The sequence below is a fragment of the Arachis stenosperma genome, chromosome 2 (genome assembly GCF_014773155.1).
Source record: "Arachis stenosperma cultivar V10309 chromosome 2, arast.V10309.gnm1.PFL2, whole genome shotgun sequence".
Lineage (NCBI taxonomy): Eukaryota > Viridiplantae > Streptophyta > Magnoliopsida > Fabales > Fabaceae > Arachis > Arachis stenosperma.
This window is the reverse complement of record NC_080378.1, coordinates 95827448-95853220: the sequence shown is the minus strand read 5'-3', so window position 1 is coordinate 95853220 and position 25773 is coordinate 95827448. Positions and strand designations below refer to the sequence as shown.

At 34.2% G+C, this 25773-nt stretch overlaps 2 protein-coding genes across 3 annotated transcripts; both read right to left on the bottom strand.

Annotated features, from left to right (window-relative positions):
• Positions 1 to 8127: 8127 nt before the first annotated feature.
• On the bottom strand, positions 8128 to 13348 carry LOC130960322 (carboxyl-terminal-processing peptidase 3, chloroplastic). Of its 2 annotated transcripts, none has more exons than XM_057885698.1 (12): positions 12945 to 13348; positions 11867 to 11948; positions 11603 to 11733; positions 11322 to 11408; positions 11000 to 11078; positions 10680 to 10759; positions 9976 to 10011; positions 9669 to 9788; positions 9472 to 9558; positions 9226 to 9375; positions 8795 to 8902; positions 8128 to 8579 (listed from the first exon to the last, which is right to left on the bottom strand). In XM_057885698.1, exons 1-12 carry the CDS (start codon positions 13254 to 13256, stop codon positions 8316 to 8318), a joined length of 1536 nt encoding a protein of 511 aa, XP_057741681.1. In that variant the 5' UTR covers positions 13257 to 13348; the 3' UTR covers positions 8128 to 8315. The 2 variants fall into 2 exon arrangements, with proteins under 2 accessions (XP_057741681.1, XP_057741682.1); XM_057885699.1 differs by lacking the exon at positions 12945 to 13348 and adding an exon at positions 12019 to 12097.
• Positions 13349 to 18890: 5542 nt separating this feature from the next.
• LOC130963213 (uncharacterized) lies at positions 18891 to 19535 on the bottom strand. Its single transcript, XM_057889348.1, has one exon. It carries the CDS (start codon positions 19533 to 19535, stop codon positions 18891 to 18893), a length of 645 nt encoding a protein of 214 aa, XP_057745331.1.
• Between the last annotated feature and the right edge of the window lie 6238 nt (positions 19536 to 25773).

Below are 25773 nucleotides of genomic sequence, written 5' to 3'. Positions count from 1 at the left end.
AAAAGCTATAAGCCCCGCTCATCTAATAAGAATCTGAGCTTCATTTAAAACTCTAAAATATTATTACTTCTTTATTTCTGTTAAAACCTATTTTATTTATCTAGTTGCTTGAGGACAAGCAACAGTTTAAGTTTGGTGTTGTGATGAGCAGATATTTTATACGCTTTTTGGGAGTAATTTCATGTAGATTTTAGCATGTTTCAGTTAGTTTTTAGTAGAATAATATTAGTTTTTAGGCAAAAATCATATTTCTGGACTTTACTATGAGTGTGTATTTTTCTGTGATTTCAGGTATTTTCTGGCTGAAATTGAGGGAGTTGAGCAAAAATCTGACTTAGGCTGAAAAAGGACTGCTGATGCTGTTGGATCCTGACCTCCCTGCACTCGAAATGGATTTTCTGGAGCTACAGGAGTCCAATTGGCGCGCTTTCAACGGCGTTGGAAAGTAGACATCCAGGGCTTTCCAGCAATATATAATAGTCCATACTTTGCGCGAGGATAGACGACGTAACTTGGCGTTAAACGCCAAGTTCATGCTGCTGTCTGGAGTTAAACGCCAGAAAAACGTCATGATCCGGAGTTGAACGCCCAAAACACGTCATAACCTGGAGTTTGACGCCAAGAAAGGCCTTTACACGTAGAAAGCTTTAGTCTCAGCCCCAGCACACACCAAGTGGGCCCCAGAAGTGGATTTCTGCACCAATTATCTTAGTTTATTCATTTTCTGTAAACCTAGGTTACTAGTTTACTATTTAAACAACTTTTACAGACATATCTTGCACCTCATGACATTTTCAGATCTGAATTACATACTTTTGATGGCATGAGTCTCTAAACTCCATTGTTGGGAGTGAGGAGCTCTGCAGCGTCTCGATGATTTAATACAATTCCTTTGTTTTCCATTCAAACACGCTTGTTCTTATCTAAGATGTTTATTCGCTCTTAATTGTGAAGAAGGTGATGATCCGTGACACTCATCACCTTCCTCAATCCATGAACGTGTGCCTGACAACCACCTCCGTTCTACATCAGACTGAATGAATATCTCTTAGATTCCCCAACAGAATCTTCGTGGTATAGGCCGGATTGATGGCGGCATTCATGAGAATCCGGAAAGTCTAAACCTTGTCTGTGGTATTCTGAGTAGGATTCCGGGATTGAATGACTGTGACGTGCTTCAAACTCCTGAGGGCTGGGCGTTAGTGACAGACGCAAAAGAATCAATGGATTCTATTCCAACCTGATTGAGAACCGACAGATGATTAGCCGTGCTGTGACAGAGCATAGGAACGTTTTCACTGAGAGGATGGGAAGTAGCCACTGACAACGGTGACACCCTACATAGAGCTTGCCATGGAAGGAATCTGCGTGTGAGAAGAGGATTTCAAGGAAGAGTTGAAGTCAAAGGACAAAGCATCTCCAAAACTCCAACATATTCTCCATTACTGCACAACAAGTAACATATTCCCCAGTCCTTTATAAACAAGTAACTCTATTGTTCAAGTAATCCAAACAATTTTGTTGACATCCTGACTAAGACAAATAAAATAAACATTGATTGCTTCAAGCCAATAATCTCCGTGGGATCGACCCTTACTCACGTAAGGTATTACTTGGACGACCCAGTGCACTTGTTGGTTAGTTGTGCGAATCACAAATTCGTGCACCAGAATCTCCATGATATTTTTTCTATCATTCCAGAAGATGTCAAATAGCGTTTGAATGCTTATAATCCGGATTTGAATGCTGGAGAGAGTTCGGGTTGGTCGTGGGGTGTGGCATCTTCTAGACTCTACTCAGCTAGGAGTGGGTACAGTTGGCTAGCCAAAAGAAAGTTTGACTGGAATGAGCATGATAATTGATTGTGGGTATGGCGACTGCATATTCCTGAGAAGTACAAGTTCTTGATTTGGCTCAGTCTTTATAATGTTATTCCTACGGCAGAGTTTCGTTTGGGTCGTGGTTTAGCTTTATCTAGCACCTGTCATCGATGTCAGAATGGTTCTGAATCCATTCTTCATTGTCTTCGGGAGTGCCCTAGTGCCAAGGAGGTCTGGAACCTTTTAGGCATGTATTCAGATAACTCGAATTTACATGATTGGCTCTATAGAGGTGCAAAGAGTGGAGATATTTTTCTTTTCTTTTCGACCATCTGGTGGATTTGGAGAAGCAGAAATCAGGACTTATTTAGTATAGATGATTCATGGAGTGCTAGTAAAGTGGTGAGTTTGATTCGTAGTTCAGTAAGGGAGTTTCACACTACTTTTGCTATGCATCAATCTTTGTCTCCTCCTTCACTTTGTTTGCATTGGGTTCCACCTCCAGTTCATTCTGTTAAATTGAATTGTGATGCTAGTTGGTTTGCTCCTTTTGGCTATGCTGATTTTGGTTGTATCATTCGCAATCCTGATAGATGTTGGTTGAAAGGTTGCACTGGGAAAGTCGAAGTGTGCAGTGTTCTTTTTACTGAATTGTATGCAATTTGGAGAGGTTTACTTCTTGCTTGGGAGAGTGGATTTCGTGAGGTTATTTGTGAAACAGACTGTTTAGAAGCTCTTTTCTTGGTAAACCAAAGAATGCTTGGAAAGGATATTCTGGAATGGGATTTGGCAAAGCATATACAGGAGGTTATGAATTGGAATTGGAGAGTCTCTATTCTTTTAATTCAGAGGACTGCAAATAGTGTTGCAGATTGTATGACTAAAGCAGCTGCTTCTAGCGCAGACATTCACTCGAATTTGAGCCAACAATGGAGTGAGCTTCAACATCTAATAGATTTAGATACGACCCTAGCCAATTAATTTGGTTGTCTCTTTTTTTCTTTCTTTTCTATTTAGTCACAAAAAAAATCGACTAATTACACTCATCTTAATGTCTACACTAATAGATAAAATATTGACTAGAAAAAAGAAAAAGAAATTTATCACACCCTTACTATCTTTAATTTAATTAGCAATTGCAAATTAGACATTCATATATACAATATTTTTGTACACGATAGCAATGAATTTTAAATTTAAAATCTCATGTGTATGCTACTCAAACTCCTCACCACTATACTAAGTTTAGTAGCATCACATGGCACCTTCTAAACGCACGATTGTATATAACTAGAGAAAAACATGAAAGCAATAAAATCCCCTTTTTTTTTTGGATTGAACTCATTAATCAAAGGGTTAAATCTTTTTCATTTTAGAGACTAATAATTCTCTGTTCTATGACTAAATTCTGATAAGATTTATATTATTATGACTAATAACTTTTTTGTGTGGACGTGTCCTATGAAACTGCATCTTTGGAGAAGACTGATTTTTATATTTTTTGGTTCTAGTATGTTACTAGTCTCACTTGTTTATGTTGATATTTTTTCTTGTTTGGGTTGTATTTTTTTAATTTTTTAGTTTCAGAGTATCTTTGTCTTCTTGTATCTTGTGTGATTTTGTGGTCTTATATCTCATCACTTCTTATTTTAGAATCTTGTGAGCAGTTAGAGGGAAGGGGGCAATGCCCCCCTTCATCCTAAATTAATAATTTGTACATATAAGATTTTAATTTTTAATTCTTTTTTAACTTATATTTTTATGTTGGCCATTCTCAAAAAATTTTTTAATTTCGCCCCTGTTTGCGAGGATTTTAACTTAAAAAAAAAACCTCTTTCCTTTTCAATCAAATTAAGGCTTTGTCTAAGAAGAAAATAGAGAAAAAAAATAAAGAAGAAGAAAAGAAAAGAGAAGTTGAATGAATTTTTATTTTTTTTAAATATATTTAAATAAAAAAATGAGAATAAAAATACTTTTTATCCTTATATCTTATAAAATATATTAAAAAAAATAATATTAAAATATAATAAGGTGACAGATTTTTCTTTCATTTTATACTTCAACCAAATAATAAAAAGTAACTATTTTTATTTTTAATTTTTTTCCTTTCTTTTCCTTTCTTTTCCTTCCTTCTATTTTCTTTTCAAACAAATACACCTCAAGTCCTCAACAAGTGATTAACAAGCGACCTATACAGCAAAACAGTTTATGAATCCAAATTTGCCAATGATCCAACCAAGCCATAAAAAAAAATTAGAGAATAGGTTGCAGCATAAGTGGCCACTAGTGGTTACCATACCTTATTGTTTCACTAAGTGTAACGTAAGGGACTCCTTTGAGGACGCTATGTCACCTTGCATATTCATTGGTCTTGTGGGGACTCTCAACCAAAAATGGAAAACTCACCTTCTAAATGGTTAAATGTTGATAGTACCATTTTTCTGTCTTAGAAATCATGATCTTTAACGATGTAAAAAATATGAAGATAATAGTTGCTTTGAATCTTATTTAAAAATTTGGAGCCCGATTTTTGGATCAGCTTATTAAATTAGTTAACTATAATAAGATTTGGATGTCAGTAGTTCAATAATAATCTATATTTATATATAAAAAGATTAGGATTTTTTTTTTTCTATAGTATCCTTCATTTTAGAATTTTTAGTTTATTTAGATAGATTGACTTATTAAAATAATTTATCTTTTATTTTGTTATTAAAGTGTACATATTTAGTTAGCTTGACTTATTAAAATAATTTATCACTTGATTAATTCAAATTAGGATATTTGAATTGATATTATTCATGTTTTGGCCTCTAAATTAATTTCATATTCTCATTCATTACCGGTGTCCATATTAACAACAATACAAATCCAAAATATTGAGTTAATACTCAATTTGATTTATAACTTTACATGTAAATTTTAATTTAATTCTTAAAATTTTAACTGTTTTTATTTGATTTTTAAACTTTACAAATATGACTCACATTAATTTTTGAGATAATTTTGACATATAAATACTAATGAAATACTAATATACACAATCAAATATCACATTAAATCCTATAAAATATAAAATGATGTAGTTTTGTTTTTGGCGTTCAAATAGTCTAAAAACGATGCTGTATCACTTATTTTGTGAGAAAAAAAGTTTCAATAAATATCACTTACGATGTTTAATTTTTTTTTGAACTACTTAAGCGCAAAAACTAAAAGGATATCGTTTTACGAGTCTAACATAACATCTAGACTATCTAGTCAACATTTTATCAACCTATGTACATCAAAAATTGTTTCAGGACAAACATGAATTACATTTATAAAGTTTGAAAACTAAATATATATAATTAAAATTTTAGGAACTAAATTAATATTTTGGTACAAGTTCACCGACCAAATTAAATATTATCTCTTGAAATCAAAAGAAAAAACAACAATACAAATGCAAAAAGTGAATTAAAATTTAAAAGATCCATTAGTATCTAATAATTCATAAATGTTAATAATAATGACGAGGAGGAGGATGATGATGACCGTTGAACATCTCCCTAACAAAGTTTTCCTATATAAGTTCTCAAATCTTGGTTGCCATTTTGTAGCTCAAGGTGCCTACCAATACAATCTTGAGTCTCTTTTGCCTACTTAATTGAGCACACAGATATATTCTGTGAAAAAAAATGGCACCATTTGGTACCTTCAAAGCTAAAATGATGATGGTACTAATGATTGTGGGATCGTCTTATGTGACCAACATTGTTGCACAAGATTCAGGGATTGCACCCACAGCACAATTGGAAGCTGGAGATGGTTTCGCTTTCACTTTTTCTAGGGTGGCCTTTTGTTCCTCTTTGCTGGCTTCTCTTGTTGCATTCATGATGCATTGAATTGGATGGGTTAAAATTGATGTGTGTTTTAAATGGCTTTATATTTGTTCTTATATATGTTGTTTCATTCTTGAAGTTGGTACTGTATTTCTTTTCTTTTTTCTTCTTTCTTTTTCTAGCTTATTATTATAAGAATAGTTTTGTGATGTGCAACATTATGTAATTTTCTTCCCCAGCTGTGGGTTTGAGTTGGATATGTAATTCTTGTAATCTATCGTTGTAAAATTGATAAATTTTGATGCTATGCTTTATTAGATTCTTCATTATTTCAGTGCATTGCTTTGAGATATGAATAAGGTTTTGGTACTAACAATTTAATTCCTAAAGGAATAAGCATGTCTGTGGCGGTGGAAAATCAGGTACAATCGACTTCACGTGAAGTTGATACCTAAGAGTCATTAGATGATTTGATTAATTTGACTAAATTTTCATCTAACGGCTCTCAAATATCAACTTCACGTGAAGTCGATTTCACCTGAGTTTTCACCTATACGTGGCTTCTCAAAGATAACAAAATATTTTAAAATCTAAGTAATGAAAGAGATATTATTGTGAAGTATTTTTGTCTATCACTATTCATATTTAAAAGACTTTAAATGTATTTGTTTCTTTCGAGAGCTAAATTATCATTATACTTTTTTTTTTGTTAGAAATTAAATTAGTTCTTTACCCTACTCGCAAAGCAAAACTTTCTTTGTTTGTGCCATAATTGGCAAAAGATTCGAAGGTTCCATTATGGTCGGACTAATAAAACATGTTTTTTAAGTTTTTTAATAACTACTAAATAGTTGTTATTTAATTTTAATTATAAATTAATTTTTTATATATTATTTAATTATAAATTTTATTATTTATTTTATAAATTATTATTTTATTATTTATCTATTATATTTATTAACAATTAGAAACAAAAACATCAACGAAATAGATCTTTTATTAATCATGACTTCCACAAATATTTTGACAATAATCAATGAATCTTTTATCCCTTGATCCGTTACATTCGTAAAAATTAAGAAAATCGTGTTTATTGGTAATTCAATTGCTTGTAGGTATAATACAATTAATTGAATTTTACATGATAATATAGGTTTTTTTCAAAATTCAATCGATTAGAATTGTAAGAAAATCGATTGAATTTCACACGACAATATGAGTTCTCAAAATTCAATCGAAAAAAGTGTTACGCAATCTATTGAAAGTGTTACACAGGAGAATAAAATTTTTTCAAGCAAATATAAAATTTAATTAGTCCATATTTCCTACATATTAATAAAATAAAAAATAAAAAAATAATTTTAAATTAAAATTAAAATAATAAAATTTTAAAAAAATCTAACATAAAATTACAAATAGCATGATCATCAAGTTCTTAATAAAATTAAAATAATACAAATAAAGATAAATATTTTATCATTCTTCTTCTAACTCAAAGTTCTTACAACATTACTTTTTAAATAACAAACGTAATTAATAATTTCAATGATTAGTTTAGTGGTTGTTTTGAATTTTTAGCACCCGACCCTACATACTCTGCACCCTGTCCGATCGGGTTGAGTCGGGTTGGATACTCGCAAGTAAGGTATATATGGCAGCCATATTTGGACCTCAACTCTATTTATGGATTTATTATTGACCAATAAATTGCTGTATACACAAGGTAATATTTGAATCTCCAACACTTGTTTAAGCATACAAGTAAACTAGTTACTCAACCAACTCAAGTTGATTTTTCTCAGTATTATTAACACTTTAATTACTATAACTTGATGAGTTTAGCTAACTTGTACCTTAAGAGCTCGTATTAAGGTTACAATTTGAGAAAGTTTTTATCGAAATATAAAAATTTTAAATTTTTAATGCATTTGTTTTATATTTATTGAGAAAAAATATTTAAAAATTTTCACTAATAAATAATAATAATCTTATCAAGTATTTTTAGGTTGTATTTAGAAGGGAGGAAGAGATGGAGAAATAGAGACTAAGAGATAGGGATTTGAATCCTCTAAAGTTTGAATTTTCACTTTAGAGAGTAAAGTGTGATTTCTCACCATTAATTTCATAGGTGGGATCAAGAATAAATATGAAAGAGAAACTATTCAAGGATAGAAGATCACACTTTATTCTCTAAAGTAAAATTTAAACTTTAGAGGATCCAAATCCAAGAAATAGAGACTAATTAAACTGAATTTGTCTTATTATCATATTTAGTTTAAAATAAATATAGAAACTAAAAAGTAGATTTAAAATTTTAAAAGTTAAAAAAGAGTATTTATAGAAAGAATTATTATTAAACTTAGTTTTTATCCTTAGAAATTCAATTTTAATGTCTGATCACTAAACACAATACTCAATCTCATTATCAAACCCAGAAAACAAACGGAGCTTTAAAGCACATATTAGCTAAATCCTAACTTGATAAATGAAATAAAATGCTTGAACTTGGAATTGAATTTACCTATTATTCCATTGATTTTGATATTATGATATATACAATCTCTAAATTCTATAATGTTTATCAATAGATATCACAAATGTACATTCTACCAAAAACCCTTTTCAACTATAAAGTTGAAGAAAGAAAAATGGTAGTTTAAGAAAGTGTAAATGTTCAAGAAGCAGTTCCTTTTGACTCCTTCATATCCAATTCATGTTCTGCTACCATAATGCATGAATCTGCTTCAAGGGATGAAACTGAGTTTTTCTTGTTACTATTGTTATTTTTCGCCGAAGCTTCCATGGCCGAATTGAGCATCTCTGTTGTGCATTGTATGTCCGGCGTTATGCCGACCTGGTCTATGTCATGAAGTGCCGGCGATAGATATTTTGCGACGGTTACAAAGAGGGCTGATCCGTCATGAAGCTCCGTGACGCTCTGCCATAAGATGTGGCAATTCAGCAAACATGGCTTAGAAACTAAATAATTGTTCATATAGTTCTTGACTCTGAAGTTAGTTAATATTCCAGTCATATAATTCCAAAACTTAATCAACTTAACCGGATTAAAAGAACTGCTCTTTCATGCTTCGATTTCCCAAAATATCGGTTTATAGCATGAACATCATTATTTAACAAATGCAATAATGGTACCTGAATCTTTCCTTTACCAAATGTCTTGTGCCCCACGAGAATAGCTCGACCATTATCGTGTAATGCACCAGCTAAAATCTCGCTAGCACTTGCACTTCCCTCGTTGACCTGTTACACAAGGAACATTTCAATTTACCTACGGAAGCAGCAAATTCGAGAGCTCGGTTTTAGAGACAGTAAAATCTTGCAAATAGAAAAGGTGATAGGAAAAGATTAAAACCAAGTTCCACACAAACACAGGAAAAGTTTGAAAAATAAAAATCGATGTGAATTGTTTCATAATATGGCATGGATGATGGATGCAATAAAAAGGAATGAAAATAGTTTCTCTTTTACATGAAGGCTAATTCTTACACATTTTTTAAAGATTGTAGTGGAACTAAAAGACAAAGCCAAAACCAATAAATCAAGCAATTTAAGTTCGTACTCACAATAACCACAAGTGGATCATGAGTTATAGCATGTCCATCGACCATGGTAATCGGTAACATGTTCCCGTTTCTATCGATGGTATTCACTAGAGTCTCGTCCCCATCCAACCACATCTGGGCAACATCAAGGCCAGCTTTTACCAAGCCACCCTGCAAAAAAATTACACAAGGAAGAAAATGCTTCTATGTTAATCTAGTACACACACCATGTAAAACTATGCAATTCCGATTGAACAAGTCAGGTACCGGATTGTTTCGTAAATCTAGTATGTATGAGTGTACTCCTTGATTTTCCAATTCTTGAATGGCATTCTTCATGTCTTCAGCAGCAGTCTGTCAATTTGAAAGAACAATTGATTTAAATAAAATACAGAATTGCAAATTTTTAAAGAGAGCAAAAGATTATTTTAACCATCTCTTTGAATACTTGATCCTTTGCTCACCTGAGAGAATGCGGACAATTTTACGTAGCCAGTTTTTGTGAATTGGCCAGTTGGTAATCTATGAGGGATGATGGCACTTGATATTGGAGAGAGCTTAATGTTCTCGCGCGGAAGTTTAACCTTCAAGCACATGGAGGAGTCAATTCGGAATTCGATCAGCTATAAAATTATGTGAATTTACGAGTTCCTTTAGAAAGGGATTAAGGTCAGTTATTTAAACTATTTATGCACAACATAAGCACATTAACTAAAAGGATAAAAGTTAATATTCCATGAGTCATGATTACTAATAAAATGTTAATTGTACCTCTCGGATGGAAGATTTTTTCACCGAGTCTTTCACCTGGAGATGAAATTCAGAAATTAGTTTCTAGGATGATGGTCAATTGGCTCACAAAGCTTGTCAAGGAACCAAGGAGTTAAGAGACCAAAATTTTCTGAAACCACCCAGTATCAAGTGTTCACTTTTTCAAAACAAAAGGTTGGATTGGAAATTACATTATCCCATTTAGAAAAAACAATCAACACTAGAATGGGATGCGTGGTTAGAAGAATGCTTTTACATTCCTAAGAATTTTACACACGAAACCTTACATCGAAATGATTTTACAAAAGAAACATTCCACAGAATAAATATGAGAGAGAGCAATGAAGGGTTAGAGATCACACTATACACTCTCAATTTTTTTTAACAATTGAGAGTATCCATTCCCACCATTCTTTGTTTTATTGCGTTTATTCTCAGCAGCTCATTTTTGGATTACTTTTAGGACGTGTGTAGTCTGTGGGGAATGGATCATCTCAATTGTTAAAAAAAATTGAGTGTAAAGTGTGATCTCTAACCCTTTATTGCTCTCTCTCTCTCATATATATTCTTGGTCTCACTTATAAAATTAATAGTGAGAAATCACACTTTACTCCCTCAATTGTTAAAAACAATTGAGAGGATCCTTTCCCAAGAATGGTTATATATAGAAAACGAAATAGAATCTTGATAGTTACACTACGAACCTTTACTGTAACGGTGGTTCCAGCATTCCCTCGAAGCCTCTGTGCTGCAGCTTCACTATCAAGGCCATCAAGCCTCTCCCCTGCATAATCAACATTAATTAATAAAAAATCAGTTGTTTCTCTTCAGACCCATAGTTTAATCCCCAAAATAGACTTAGACAAGCCAAAATTTGATGAAAGAAAATGTTTAGCAGCATAAAGAAACAACACAGGATTCTATATAAGGGAACATCTAAGCAATATGCTTGCTAATTCTGACATCTTTACATGAATAGCTTCATCAAAAAGAAAAGAATGCGGATCAGATATTTGTTTGATACCATTTATCTCAACCAGCTCATCCCCTTGATGAATACCAGCACGAGCGGCTGGACTGCCTTCAATGCAGGATAAAACAACCTGTGATTTCAACTCAAAAATCAATGTGTATGTTACCAGGTGATATTAAGAGATAATATTGTTGTAGTAAGAAACTCATGAAGCAGCAGATGAAAGGTTCTATGGTGTAAACTGACATGAGTTTGAAGAATGGGAAGGCGAAACTAAGTTTTCCTTAAGTGGGGGTAAGTCTCAATAGCATAACAAATTGACCTCAGAACAATCAGCACAAATTTTTAAAGTGGTTCGTTGCAGATCACTAACCAAATGTCCAGTTCTTGGTTCAATATTTATGAAGAGGCCTACTCCTTGTAAGTTCCCATCACTTCCAATTCTAAATCCTTGGTATTCCTGTAAATTGGAACCTCCATTAAACCAAATCACAGAAGCTGAAGAACAGATTTATCGATCTAAGAAATGGTATTGTTTGAATAGTTCATTTATGACCTATAATCTATTAGATTCTTGATCATCTCTCTAGTTATGAATAGTATTTTCTGTTCACCAAGAAAGTAGTATAGAGAAAGGGAATGTTAGTTTAAGACCTTTGGACTGATAATCCGAGTGAATGGATCGCCAAGGGTAGAAAGCATTCCTCTGATTTTTGTGTATGCTGCATCAGCTGAGTTCAAGGGAAACATTTCCACCATGGTTTGCTGCAACTTCAAATCCCAATCTAAAGCAGAAAAAGAAAGAAAAGAAAAAAAAAATGAATGTAGATTTTATTAGATCCATCATTTATGCACACTTTAAAATTGGGGGGGATTATTCATCAGGTGAAAGGTCTGATACTATAAACTATAAAGTACCTTGGTGATTATATGTAGGATCAACAAACGTTTCGCGAATTAAACCCCATGCTTCCACAAGGGTTCTCTGAACTGCATTTACCTGCGAAAAACAAACCTTTTACACTGTCAACAGAATTCATGTTGTGAACAAACAAAGCTCTAGTACTTACTACAAGGGTTTGTATGCTCAAAATTCTCTATCACTTTTGAATGAAAATCAAACTTTATTTTGAATTAGACCAACAGTTGCAATGAAAACTAGCACAACATTATATGTTTTGATTACTATATTTATTAATAATTACAAAATACTACTTCACTTGCAATTTTAAAATAAAAGATACACTATCAGTATAAAAAGAAAAATTCAACATCACTCTTTAATCATGATATTATACTAACCAATAAATAGAACATTAAATAAAAATAGAACATTTCTAATAGTATAAAAATAAGGTGTTGACCCAAACCATTATCTAATATCGATACAAAGTGTTGGTCCTAACATTTCTCTATTATAATTATTATTATATATCATTACCAAACCATTCAACTCTTATACAAAGTATTCACTAAAAAGAACATAAATGATAAGAATCTTTTAGTGAGCCAATAGAATATTTGTACAATGTGTACAATGAGTTATTTATTTAATCCAATATGAGTTAAAAAATGAACATACAGAGTAAAATACTACTAATTTCTCAAACACAATATACCCATACTATCCAGAATAATCATCCAGGTATCAGAATAATAAACATTTGATATTCTACTGAATCGAACATCCCTAAACCCTATTGTACATATTGTACAGATACTCCATTGGCTCCCTATACTTCCTCAAGTTGTAATTTTTAGATTATTCACTCTTATATAAAGTAAAATTATTTTTGTTCACTCATTTAAAACGACCTTTACACAGGAGTTTCTGTGAGTTTGTACTGAACTTCTCTTTTTAGATAGGGAAATCGGGATAATCAAAATTGAATGCTTTAGTATTTAACAGAACAAAAATAAAAAATTCATAGTCAATCAAACCAGAAGATGAAAAGTTGAGAGGAATTAGCAAAAAAAAGAGAGAGAAGTAAATGACCTCAGGTGCACGTGAAACGGGAAAAGCAACGGTGAGAGATTCAGCAAGAGCCGAAGGCGAATCACAGAATATAGAGAAAAAAAAAGTTGCCGAAACGCCGAATCCAAAAGCGTGTTTTGCCGCAGATTCAAGCCATTGCTCCTTCAACGACACCGAAACTGATAACTTCCTCGTCTTCTGATTGTTGACTTTGTTCCTATTCCATGTCGGAAACCACAACCTACAAGGAGGCGGAGGAACCAAAAACACCGAATTAGGCTTTGGTGGAATTGAAAGTTTGTTGCAATCGAAGTTCAGACAAAGATTCTTCATTTTCTTTTGGTAGTTTCTTCAGCTCGGTGCTCCTTTTGGTGTTGGTGGTGACCGTTAATGCTGTTAACCATGTATGTGACTGTGTTGTTGTAAATTCGGGTAGAATTAAAATAAATAAATAAATAAATAATGAATTTAAGGAGAGAGTATTCTAAAATCTAAATTCTAAACTCATTGATCAAGAGAATAAAAGAAAAAGAAAATTGGTTTTTATTAATATATTGAATGCATTATTTTTTTAAATGAACACTTATTTTTAATTATATACTGATTAATTAAACTCATTAACTATTTTGCATGGGTTCATTAAAATTTAAAACTGTCTATTTTAATTTTCAAAAATAATTTCGTTATTAAATAAGTTAATATTAGATCTAATTTCTTAGGTCATTATTTAGTGATGAAGACTTTTGATGATAAAAAATTAAAATAGATCATTTTCAAATTTTATTATAATTTAATTTTGATTATAAATATGAAAATAATATTTTTTTCTAACTTAATATATATATATATATATATATATATATATATGATGAAGATTAATTTTCTTTTATTAAATAAAAAATGGAAGAAATTTATAAAGGAGAAAACTAAGAAATATATGTATATTTTATCGGAACAAATTAAAAATTTATTTAAAGAATAAAAATAGAAAGAAATAAAACTTGGGGGTTTTGAGCCCACTTGAATCTTCTTTGGTTGTGGCTGTGGAGTGCTCAAAGATCCTATATTCTTGCGTGTACGTAATACGTATCTAAGTTCATTTTACTACTCCTTTACACGTGACCACGTAGGAATCTTTTGAACGAATGTGTGATAATTCATCAAAACAGGTCATCTTCAACTTTTATTTATTTCTGGCTAGCAATTAACAAACTCATTTTACTTGATCGGTTGGTTGAAATTACAAAAACCTGTAATATTCCTTTTAGGTAAAACATGGTGAAGTCTTAGTTTTTGAAATGTTTTGAGTTAATTTTAATATTTATTTTGATTTAATTTTATTTTTAATATTTTAATAAATTTCAATTCTATTCTATCATAGTTATCATGTAATTGACCCACTCAAGATATTGGGTCACGGATGATTGGTTCAACTGTTGGGTCATTAGTCGAACTAGTTAACTCAATATAATTAAATAATTATATAAAATTTAATTTTTTTATTATAAATATTTTTATTTTGTTTTCATAAAAAAATTATTATTTTTAAATTTTAATACTTTATTAATTAGTTTATATTTATTGTATTATTATATACTACAAGTATTTATTAAAAAATAATATTAATAGATATCATATAATCATAAAAAAAATTGTGATTAATAAATTTTTTTTGTTTATCTTTTTAATTTATATATATTTAATAAAATTTATAGTTAAATAAAATATAATTAATTTAAAAATGAGTGAATTTAAAATTAAAATAAATTGAATATAAATAAAATAAAAAGTTGCTATATGTATTTTAATTTGTATATATTTCAATAAGAAGTATTGTAACTTGATGGTATGATCATTCATGATATATCCTTGAGGTAAAGGTTCAAACCCCACTATTGCGCCATAGGTTTAGAAAATTTTTCACTATTGCGCCGTAGGTTCGCCCACGTCTACGACCTCCATCGGATTTAGCCGGTTTGTATTGATTTTTTATCTTAAACAGTCCAAGTTTTAGACCGAACTGATATAGAATTCGGTTCATCGATTTTTTGTCGAATTGTTCGGTTCAATCCGGTTCGATTTTTAACAATTATAATTTTTACTATTAAATTTTTTACAATAATTTTTATTACAAAATTAAATTATTAATTTTATTTATAAAAATTCGAAACACTAATATATCTATTTATGAATAAACAAAATGATCTTTACATTCATAAACGATATTTTTGAGTAACAAAAACTCATAAATGTTAATTTTATTTATAAGTAAATTTATCAAAATTCTAATTTTTTGTAGACAAAAAAATAGTTTAGCCATTTTTTATGGATAAAAATCTAATTTTATTCATGAGTAGATTTTTTGGCATTTTGAATTTTTATGAGTTAAAATAGTAGTTTATTCATTTTTTAATTGAGTAAACTACTATTTCTACTCACGAATATTTTAAATGCTTCCAAATCTACCAAAAAAAAAATATTGTAATCATAAAAGATGGATCTAAATTGATAAAATTATCCGAATACTAAAAAAATATCTAAATGTAACAAGCTACTCCTTTTCCAAACAAGGGTGAGGTTGACCAAGAGTTTATTATGGGATGAATTTGAGAAGGAAATTAAGGTTAGAAAAAGGGGTAGTTTAGAATTTTTTTTTTTAAAATTGTTTTAGTGTTTGATTAGTTTTGTCAACAGAACCAAAGACCCTCAAGAGCATCTAACCGCCTTCGAGGCCAAAATAAACTTAGAAGGGGTCGTCGACGCGGTTCGATGTCGTACTTTCCTAATAACGCTAGTGAGTGCAGCAACCAAGTTGTTTAATTCTTTATCTCAAGGGTCCATCACAGCTTTCTCAAATATTTTCCAGAAATTTTTTGCCCAATTTACAACTTGGATTGCCAAGGCCAAACACCCAATAAACTTGTTGGGAGTAATCCAATGGAGTGTCGAGTATAAGAAAATACCTGAATCATTTTAACGATGAATGTCTTGAGACTGATTGACCAACAGGTTAATGAACAAAGATTTCTGGAAACACCTACTCACCAAGTTTGTATGAATTATGCATGAAATCCAGAGCATAGCTAAGGAGTATATAAATGATGAGGAAGTAAGCTTGGTGGTAACAGCCAATAAGCAACAGGCTACCAAAAAGCAACAGGCTGCCAATCAAGCACCTTGGCAAAATAACCACCCTCAAACAACTCGAGAGGGGCTAATGGACCAATTAGCTAAGCCTCCTTGCCCTCTGCGAGTCGGCAAGTTCACCAATTATACACCCCTAATGACCCGATTGTAGAAGTTTACCAACAGATTACAAACCGAGGTGTCATACCTAAAGTAAGGCTGTTGAAAGGTAGGATCGAAGGAAACAAATCCTTATACTGTGTCTACCACAAAGACTATAGGCACAAGACACAAGATCACTTGGATTTAAAGGAAGCCCTCGAGCAAGCCATCAAGGACAGAAAGCTTCCCGAGTTTGCAAAGATCATCCGCGAACTGAGAAGACCCGTTCAGGAGAGATCGCCAGAGATTGTTGAGACGTGCGACCCCAGAACCATTAAATCTGTCGCACGGGAAGAGAGTGACCCAGATCCAACTCATCTGCGAACTGAGAAGACCTGTTCAGGAGAGATCACCGGAGATTGTCGAGGGGTGCAACCCCAAAACCATTAAATCTATCGCACGAGAAGAGAGTGACCCAGATCCAACTATTGTTAAACGTGGTAACAAGAAGGACTTGCCAGAAATCAAAGTTTCCACAAAAAAAGAGCTTAAAATTCTCTTTGCGACCACAACAGAACCCCAACAACTCCTAAGTTTCCAGAGATCAACTTCGCCCCACAGGATTGTAAGTTTGGCAACCTTGTGGACAATCCTCCTATGGTCATAATGGCCAAGGTAGGTGTTGACTTGGTCAAATGCATCTTAGTTGACACAGTTGCTGACTCCAACATATTTTTCCGGAACTCGTTCGATGCTCTTGGGTTGAAAGAGACAAACTTGCAAAGCCACAAACTTGGGATACTGGGCCTTAGATATTTCTTTATCAAACTAGATGGAGCTATTAAGTTACCTATTTACATTGAGACGGGAAGTACGAAGAGGTCGGTTATGACTGACTTTGTCATCCTAAAGGATTCCACATCATACAATGTTATCTGGGAAGTTAAAACCATTAACCACTTCTATGTTGTAGTCTTCACCAGGTAACTAAAAATGAAATACTAGGCCGGTGATGGAATAATAGGGATGATCCATGGTGATCTTGAGTTAGCATTTAGCAATAGCCTACAACAACACCAGTCTATCTCTTAGGAAAAAATCTTAGAGCGCGGCAGGAGTATTTGTCACTGGCCTTGATCCGAGAATAAAAGATTATTGTTGGCCAGAGCCTCAAGGTGATCTCAAGAAAGTACAAATAAGAGATTTCGATGATAACTATACTTTTCTCAGTCGGAACCTCTCACACAAACTCAAGGGATCCCAAATAGCGACTCTTAAAGAAAATAGTGACCTATTTGCATGGACAACATCTGACATGCTTGGGATCGACCTGACGGATGGTGCGGGATTTTGAATTCCCTAGTAGAAGAGAATGGAGGAGAGAGCTTCGGCCTTGGTGAAGAGAGGGGAAAGAAAATGAAAATGAGGAGTGTGTATGGTAAGGAGTAAGTAAGAGAGGATAGTAATTAGAAGTGTGGTAAAAGTGAAAGGGAAATGGGATATATATAGGTGGGGAAGGGGGTTCAGTTATGGGGTATGGGTGGTGGGCATTGAATTTGAATTTTTGGTTGTTGGGAGGAGAGATTGATGGGATAGATGAGAGTGGATTGGGTAGAGTGAGAGGTGAGTTGAGAGAATTAAGGAAAGTGATGGGTGATGGGATGGATGAATCTGGATGGAAAAGTGGGTAGGGAGAAAAGAGAATGGATAAGTTTGAATGGTAAAAGTAGGTGGGGGTTGGGGTTGGGGTTGGGGTTTAACCATTGGCAAAAACTCCTCCTTAAAACTCGAAACAGCATGCTGGGCGCTAAACGCCGATTCTGGCGTTTAGTGCCAGCAGAGGATCATACCCTTTTTTTAATGGGGATGAGCACCCTGGTGCTAAACACCGGGGCTAGCGTTTAGCACCCCTTTGTTGAAGTAAACGCCCATGCTCCTGCCCCTATCTGGTGTTAAACGTCTTCCCTGGCGTTTAGCGCCCAAGCCTTCTTGCTCCAAGGGGTTCTGTTCTTCATTCTAAGTCTTGTTGTCCCTGTTCTAAGCAGTGTACATGATTACAAACTAGATTAATCCTAGGAAACTATAAGAATCAATGAAAATTAAAAAAAATCAAATTGAAATAAAACTTGAAATAAAACTGAAGTAAGCTAAACGGATACTCATGGTTGGGTTGTCTCTCAACAAACACTTCTTACCGTCACTAGCTTAACGGTCAGCTCTTCTAAGGAGGAGGATCATAAGGGCTCAAATCTTCACCCCTCATTGTGAACTTCTTTCCTGTGCCATCATGGATCAATTCAACATACTTAAGAGACAGGATTCTGTTCACTGTGTGAGGTATGACTGGACTTCTAGTGAACACCACTTTCATGCCAGTGAGAAGTCCTCAATAGAAATATTTTTGTTCCTGCAGCCCTTAGGAACCTTCTTGTTAGGACATCCTCCCTCTTTAGTAGGTGGTGAATGCCCAACACCAAACTTATGTTTAATGTCAAAGGGGACTGTATGAGTTTCCACCAAGGGGAGAGGCTTGAGCAATGAGCTCTACATGTAAGTACCTTCTCTTCCAAAGGGTGGGAAAGGTGATACGTGGTCAGGAGGAAAACCCCTGATACCCAATCTATTCATTATCAACAGGTTTAAAAATCTTGAACACCAAATAGACTTCCCATTGCCGCATAACTAATTCTCCTCTCCCAACATCAATTAGGGCTCTTCCAGTGGCTGGGAACGGCCTTCCTAGGATGATGGAATCATTTGTATCCCCATGTCAAGTATCACAAAGTCCGCAGGGAGAAAGAGGTCTTCAACCTTGACCAGTACATTTTCCACTAGCCCATATACCTGCCTCATAGACTTGTCAGCCATTTGTAGGTTTATCCTTGTTTCATGAGCCTTTTGGATTCCCAGCTTCTTCATCATAGACAGATACATCAGATTTATGCTTGAGCCAAGATCACACAGTGCTTTCTCAAATATAATAGTCCCTATGGTATAGAGGATCAAAAAGCTTCCAGGGTCTGGCATCTTCTTGGGTAGCTTCCTCTGAATCAGTGCATTACGCTCCTTGGTCAAGACCACAGTTTCATCTCCCTTCAAGACCTTCTTCTCAGAGAGTTTGCTTTTCATGAAGGCCGTATAGGGAGGCATCTTCTCAAACACCTCGGCAAAAGAAATATTAATGTGCAACTTTTTAAAGATTTCCAAGAATTGAGTGAACTTATCATCCTTGGTCTCCTCTTGAGGCTTCTGAGGGTGTGGTACTTCAGGCTCCTGTGCCACCAATGGGGTGTGTAACAATGTGCTTCTCGCCTTTTCTTGAGGCTTTTCTTCCTTTAGTTCCTCAGCAACATGCACCGCCTTAGGCTCGCCCTCCTTGGTCATGGTAAAGGCCTTACACTCTCACTTGGATTTACCTCTGTATTACTAGGAAGAGTGTTAGGAGTCCTCTCAAGTATCCTCTTACTCAACTGACCCACTTGTACTTCCAAGTTTCGAATTGAAGCTCTGGTCTCTTGCATAAAGCAGTGAGTAGTCTTGGAAAGTTCAGTAACTAGTGTAGCTAAGACAGGGGCGTCTTGACTTTGAGAAAGTTCTTGTTGCTGCTGAGAGGGCTGAAACTGTCGGTTGTTAAACCTGTTCTAATTTGATCCACCCTGGTTATTTTTGAAGCTCTGTTGGGACTTTTATGAATGCTCTCTCCATCCAAAATTAGGGTGATTCCTCTATCCCTGATTGAAAGTATTCGAATATAGATCATTGTTGAGATTTTTGGAGGAATTTGCCAATGTAGTTAACTTGCTCAGTAGTGGTTTGAGCACAGCCACAAGCATCCCCTTGGTTGTAGCCTCCATTCATGTTATAGGATGCATCTTGAGTATTAACAGCTGAACTTGCATCCCACTCAAGTGCTGAGAGATCATACTAATCTACTGAGACATGATCTTGTTCTGCACTAGGATGGCATCCAGTGTGTCCTCTCTAAAGTGTATAGATATTGGTTGTTAGTAACCATGTTAATAAGCTCATTAGCCTCTTCAGGCGTCTTCTTCATGTGCAAGGAACTACCTGTAGAGTTGTCCAGTGACATCTTGGCCATCTTAGAGAGACCATCATAAAAGATTTGTAACCTGGTCCATTCTGAAAATATGTCAGGTTGGACACCTCCTGATCATCAGCTTGTATCTCTCTCAGTCCTCATAGAGGAACTCTCCATCTTTCTGTCTGAACGTTTGAACATCCACCCTCAGCTTGGTCAACTTCTGAGGTGGGAAGAATTTGGTCAAAAATTCAGTGACCACCTTGTCTCATGTGTCCAAGCTCTCCTTGGGATATCTTACAGAAAATGGAAAGAGCTTGAGCTTGTAGACCTCAGGATTCATTCCATTCGTCTTCACAGTGTCACAGATCTATAGGAAGTTAGAGATGAATAATTTTGAATCTTCCTACGGAGTCCGTGAAACTGGAAATTTTGCTGCACTAGAGTGATCAGCTGTGGCTTAAGCTCAAAGTTATTTGGACTAATAGCAGGTACAACTATACTGCGCCCATAAAAGTCAGAAGTGGGTGCAGTGTATGAGCCAAGCGTCCTCCTTGCTTGTTCATTAGCATTCGGGTTTCCACCATTAGCGTCCATAGCTTCCTTCTCAAAAGTTTCCCTGAGGTTCTCTCCAACTTTGTAAGCTCTAGCTTGTTACAAATGCCGCCTCAAGGTCCTCCCGGGTTCAGGATCAAATACACGAAGGAGTTCTTTATCCCTGTTCCTGCTCATAAACAAACAAGATACAAAGAAAAGTGGGAGTCTCTATATCAAAGTATAGAGAGCTCCCAGTGAGATATCTTATGTAAAAAGAAATAAAAGAAAACAAAGCAAACAATTAAACTAACAAAAATTTTGAAAATAAGAATGAGAAAGTAACCAAAATTTTTTTGAAAACTAAAAGGAGAAAGACACTAAAATTTTTGAAAATAAAAAGGGAAAAACACTAAAGAAACACTAAACTTAAAATCAGAAATTAAAGGAAAATAAATAAACTGAAATAAAAAATTAAAGAAAAAATAAATAATTAAAACTAAGAAAAATACCTAAGACAACTAGTAGTTGTCAATCACAAACAATCCTCAGCAACGGCGCCAAAAATTTGGTGGGGGATTTTGAATACCCACAACTTAACTGGCAAGTGTACCGGGTCATCCATGTAATGCCTCAGGTGAGTGAGGGTCGATCCCATGAGGATTTTCGGACTGAGCAACAATGGTTATCCAATTAGCTTAGTTAGGCAAATAGAAATGGTTGTTTCATGGTGTAATTTTCATAGAACAATAAACAAGAGAATAAGGAAAGCAAATAAAAGGTTTGGTGTAAAAACAGTGAGAGAAAACAGTTAAGGCTTCGGAGATGTTTACTTTTTCAGATTAAGTTTTCTTACCAACTATTTTAATCATGCAAGATTCATTCTATGGAAAACTATAAATGACTAAACCCTAATGTCTTAGTGATTTAGTCTCCTCTAACCTTCATTAACTGCCACTGTCATGGTCATTTAATTCTGCTTAGAGGGTTAAGTTCAAAACTATTTTATAGCCACAAAAACCCTAATTACCCAAAGCTAACAGGATTATATGTCATATATCCCAATTAGTTCATGTAATTATCAATTTAAGAGGAATTTGTTTTCAAGATGTTGTTCAAGCAAGATAACTCTGTCGAGTATCACAAGAACACATGTAGAATAAGGGTCATACTTTTGTTCCACCCAAATTCATAAGATTAAGAATGAAAACAATTCCTGAAATTGAATCATTACATTAATTAAAATAGAAAAGCAATAGTCTTAAACCATAGAAATAAATAGAGCTCCTAACCTTAACTAAAGAGGTTTAGTTGCTCATGACTTACAGAGAAAACAAGGGTTCTGAAAAGTACGGAAGAGAGAAGATCCGAATTCCCCTAGAGGGAGAATCTTTTTCCTTTTATATCCAACCTAATTTGATTTGGAAATAAAATAATATTAAATTCTAAAACTAAAAGATATTGTTTGTAAATAAAAATTACAAAAAGAAAATAAAATATAACTAATAAATGCTAAATCCACTTAAGATGCCCAAAGAGGTGGGCTTTTGGACTGCATGTTGCCTGGTGCTAAACGCCCAACTCAGCAATGCTTCTGAATTGTGGCTCTACTAGTGCTAAACGCTAGTAGGGCATTTAGAGCCCAAGGGAGATGCTGCCAGCTTCTTCTTTTTAGCTTAAAACTCTACCAAATTGCTCCGAATTTCACCTAAAATCATAAAAATACTAAAATAACTCAAAGTATCATCCAAAGAGGATTTTTGTACTGAAATCAAGCACAACTAAATAAAATCTAACTAAAAAATTGGAAAATGATAAGAAAAGGGTACAAGATGCTCACGCATCAATGGTCATGTCTCATCGGCTGTCAATAAAGTCAGATGTCAAACCTGTAGCCTAGAAAAGACAGAAAATGTCTGTCGAAAGAGCCACAGAAGTCAAAATGTAGGTGGCTAGTCTCCTAAAAGCTGAGTTCATCCGAGAACTGTCCTACTCAACTTGGTTATCAAACATTGTGCTAGTGAAGAAAGTTAGTGAAAAATGGAGAATGTGCGTGGACAATTCTGATCTCAATAAAGCCTCTCCAAAAGGCTTTTTCTACCTGCCTAGCATCGACAACTTAATGGACTCTGCATCAGGGTTCAAGTACCTTAGCTTTATTGACGTATATTCGAGGTATAATAAGATCCCGATGCACCAACCTGATGAGAAAAAGATAACGTTTATAACACCAGAAGGAACATACTGCTACATGGTCATGTCTTTTGGCTTGAAGAATGTCGGGGCCATGTACTAAAGACTAATGACTAAGATATTTAATGATTAGATAGGCAAGTTGGTGGAAAGTCTACATCAATGATATACTAGTAAAAACCACTGACGTGGAATCCTTGGAGCAAGATTTGAAAGCTGTACTCAAGGCCCTCTAGAAGCATAAGATGCAGTTGAACCTGGCAAAGTGTGCTTTTGCAGTAGAAGCCGAAATGTTCTTGGGCTTCATGATCACACAAAGAAGAGTGGAGACAAATCAATATAAATGCGAAGCAATCCTGGAAATGTCTCTCCTGGGAACTTTGAAGGACCTTCAAAGATTAACAAGGTGACTTACTGCCTTATTCCGCTTCTTAGGAGCCTCAGCTCATAAAGCATTCCCCTTCTTCAACTTAATAAAAAAGGAAATCGCTTTCTAATGGACAGAAGTGTGTGAGAAAGCATTCTACCATTTTAAAAAGCTACTCTCAAAATCCCAAACCTTGAGCAAGCCAATAGAAGGAGAGCCCTTGATCTTGTATTTATCAATAATATATGAGGCCATGGTAGCGGCACTCATCTAAGAAGAAAATAAGTCACAATTCCTAGCATACTTGACGTTAGGATTTTTGCTAGTAAAAAATTTTACAAAAATAGTCGCGTTGTAGATATAGATTCTAAACCAACAGAAATCCCTTCGTGCAAATGTTTTGGTTGTCACAAGTAACAAACCCCTTTGAAATTGATAACCGAGTATTCAAACCTCGGGTCGTCTTCTCAAGGAATTGCAGGGAGGTATGTTCTTATTATTGGCTATGAAAAAGGTAAAATTGGGAGTTTTGGAATTAAGGAAGAAGTATGACAAGTAATTTAAATGACAATTAAAATAAATAAATAATTGTAAAGCAAACTTTTATGAGAAATTGGAAGTCCAGACTTAGTTATTCTTATCACTAATAATGAAAGTTGAATCTTAATTCCACTTAGTTAACCTTTGCTAAGGCAAAGGAAAGTCAAGGGACTAATTAGTTGACCTTCGAATCCTATTTATTTCCTAAGAAAAGGTTGGGATTATTGAAGTTCAGTCCAATTGGCAAAGATAACAGTTATCAATTATGTTGAGCTAAGATAACTCCTGAGTTACTGATTTCTTAACCAAGACCAAAAGGAAAAGAAATTAAATCTACTGGAATAAAATATCTTCAGATTGGGGATAATCAATAGCATAAACAAAAGAAAGCAATATTAAACTGAAATACCTCAAATATCATTAAACAGGGAAATCATCATGAATGTGGCATAAGCCAAATAGGCAACATAACTAATACAAGCATTAAAGTATCTGAAAATAAGAAATAAATATAAAGTAAAAGAACATTGAACCTGGGATCGAGAGTCACTCCTAAAACTAAGAGAAGTCCTAAATCCTAATTTTTAAAAATCCTAATTTCTAAATCCTAAGAGAGAGGAGAGAACCTCTCTCTCTAAAAACTACATCTAAAACATGAAAAGTGAATAATGAAAAGTATGATTATGAATGGATGCATTCCCCCACTTTATAGCCTCTAATCTATGTTCTCTGGGCTGAAAACTGGGTCAGAAACAGCCCAGAAGTCACTTCCAGCGCTTTTTGGTCCATACAGGTCACGGCCAAGTGACGTGGAGGCGTTGCCCACGCGGCCGCACGGATTAAAGTTCGCAGATGCAATGTGTCCGCGTGAATCACGCGTTCGCGTCCCCTAGCGTCAGGGAAACTATGGCATATTATATATCAAATCGAAACCCGGACGTTAGCTTTCCAACGCAACTGGAACCTCATTGTTTGGACCTCTGTAGCTAAAGTTATAGCCGTTTGAGTGCGAAGAGGTCAGGCTGTACAGCTTAACAACTTCTCCAACTTCTTGTATTCCTTCCACTTTTGCATGCTTCCTTTCCATCCTCTAAGCCATTCCTGCCCTGTAATCTCTGAAAATACTTAACACACATATCAATGCATCTAATGGTAATAAGAGAGGATTAATAATAAGTAAATATAAAATCAAAGAAGCATGTTTTCAATCAAAGCACATAATTAGGAAGGCAAATGTAAAACATGCGAATAGTATGAATAAGTGGGTAAAGAGTTGATAAAATCCACTCAATTAAGCACAAGATAAACCATAAAATATGGGTTTATCAACCTCTCCACACTTAAACAATAGCATGTCCTCATGCTAAGCTCAAGAGAACTATAAAGATGAGGAGGAATGGTAGAATGTATGAAATGCAACCTATAAATGCAACTACATGCTAAGATGTTTCTACCTACTTGGTTAAAAGTAAATAAGTTCTCCAAGACAAAAATAATTCAAATTCCACTAATTCAAATCATATAAAATAAAGACAAGTAAACTTGTAAGAAGATAGCTCATGAAAGCAGGGAACATAGAATTAAGCACTGAACCCTCACTGGTAGTGTATATCACTCTAATCTCTCAAGTGTATAGGGTTAATCACTCTACTCTTCTCTAATCATGCTTTTTAAAACTTTGTTCTTCATCTAACCAATCAAAAAATATTTAGTATACTAATGCAAACATCATGAGGTCTTTTCAGGGTTGTAATGGGGCTGAGGTAAAGGTAGGGATATATATATAAGGCTAAGTGAGCTAGTGAAGTGAATCTTTGATTAGTCCAAGATCTCACCTAACATACATACTTTGTAAAGCAAAGCTTCTTTACGTATTCTCCCATATTTTTCCCACTTTTGATGTTACATGCTCATGTATTAGTTTTAATTTTGTCCCATGTGCATTGCTT

What these genes read in the sequence shown, in the direction of transcription:
- LOC130960322 (XM_057885698.1), bottom strand. Translation starts at nt 13,256, where the DNA reads ATGAAGAATCTTTGTCTGAACTTCGATTGCAACAAACTTTCAATTCCA. An exon ending in TCCTACATATAATCACCAAG is followed by an intron (nt 11,734 to 11,866) that starts GTACTTTATAGT and finishes TTTCTGCTTTAG; the next exon opens with ATTGGGATTTGAAGTTGCAG. An exon ending in AAAAATCTTCCATCCGAGAG is followed by an intron (nt 9,789 to 9,975) that starts GTACAATTAACA and finishes ATGTGCTTGAAG; the next exon opens with GTTAAACTTCCGCGCGAGAA.
- LOC130963213 (XM_057889348.1), bottom strand. Translation starts at nt 19,535, where the DNA reads ATGACCAAGGAGGGCGAGCCTAAGGCGGTGCATGTTGCTGAGGAACTA.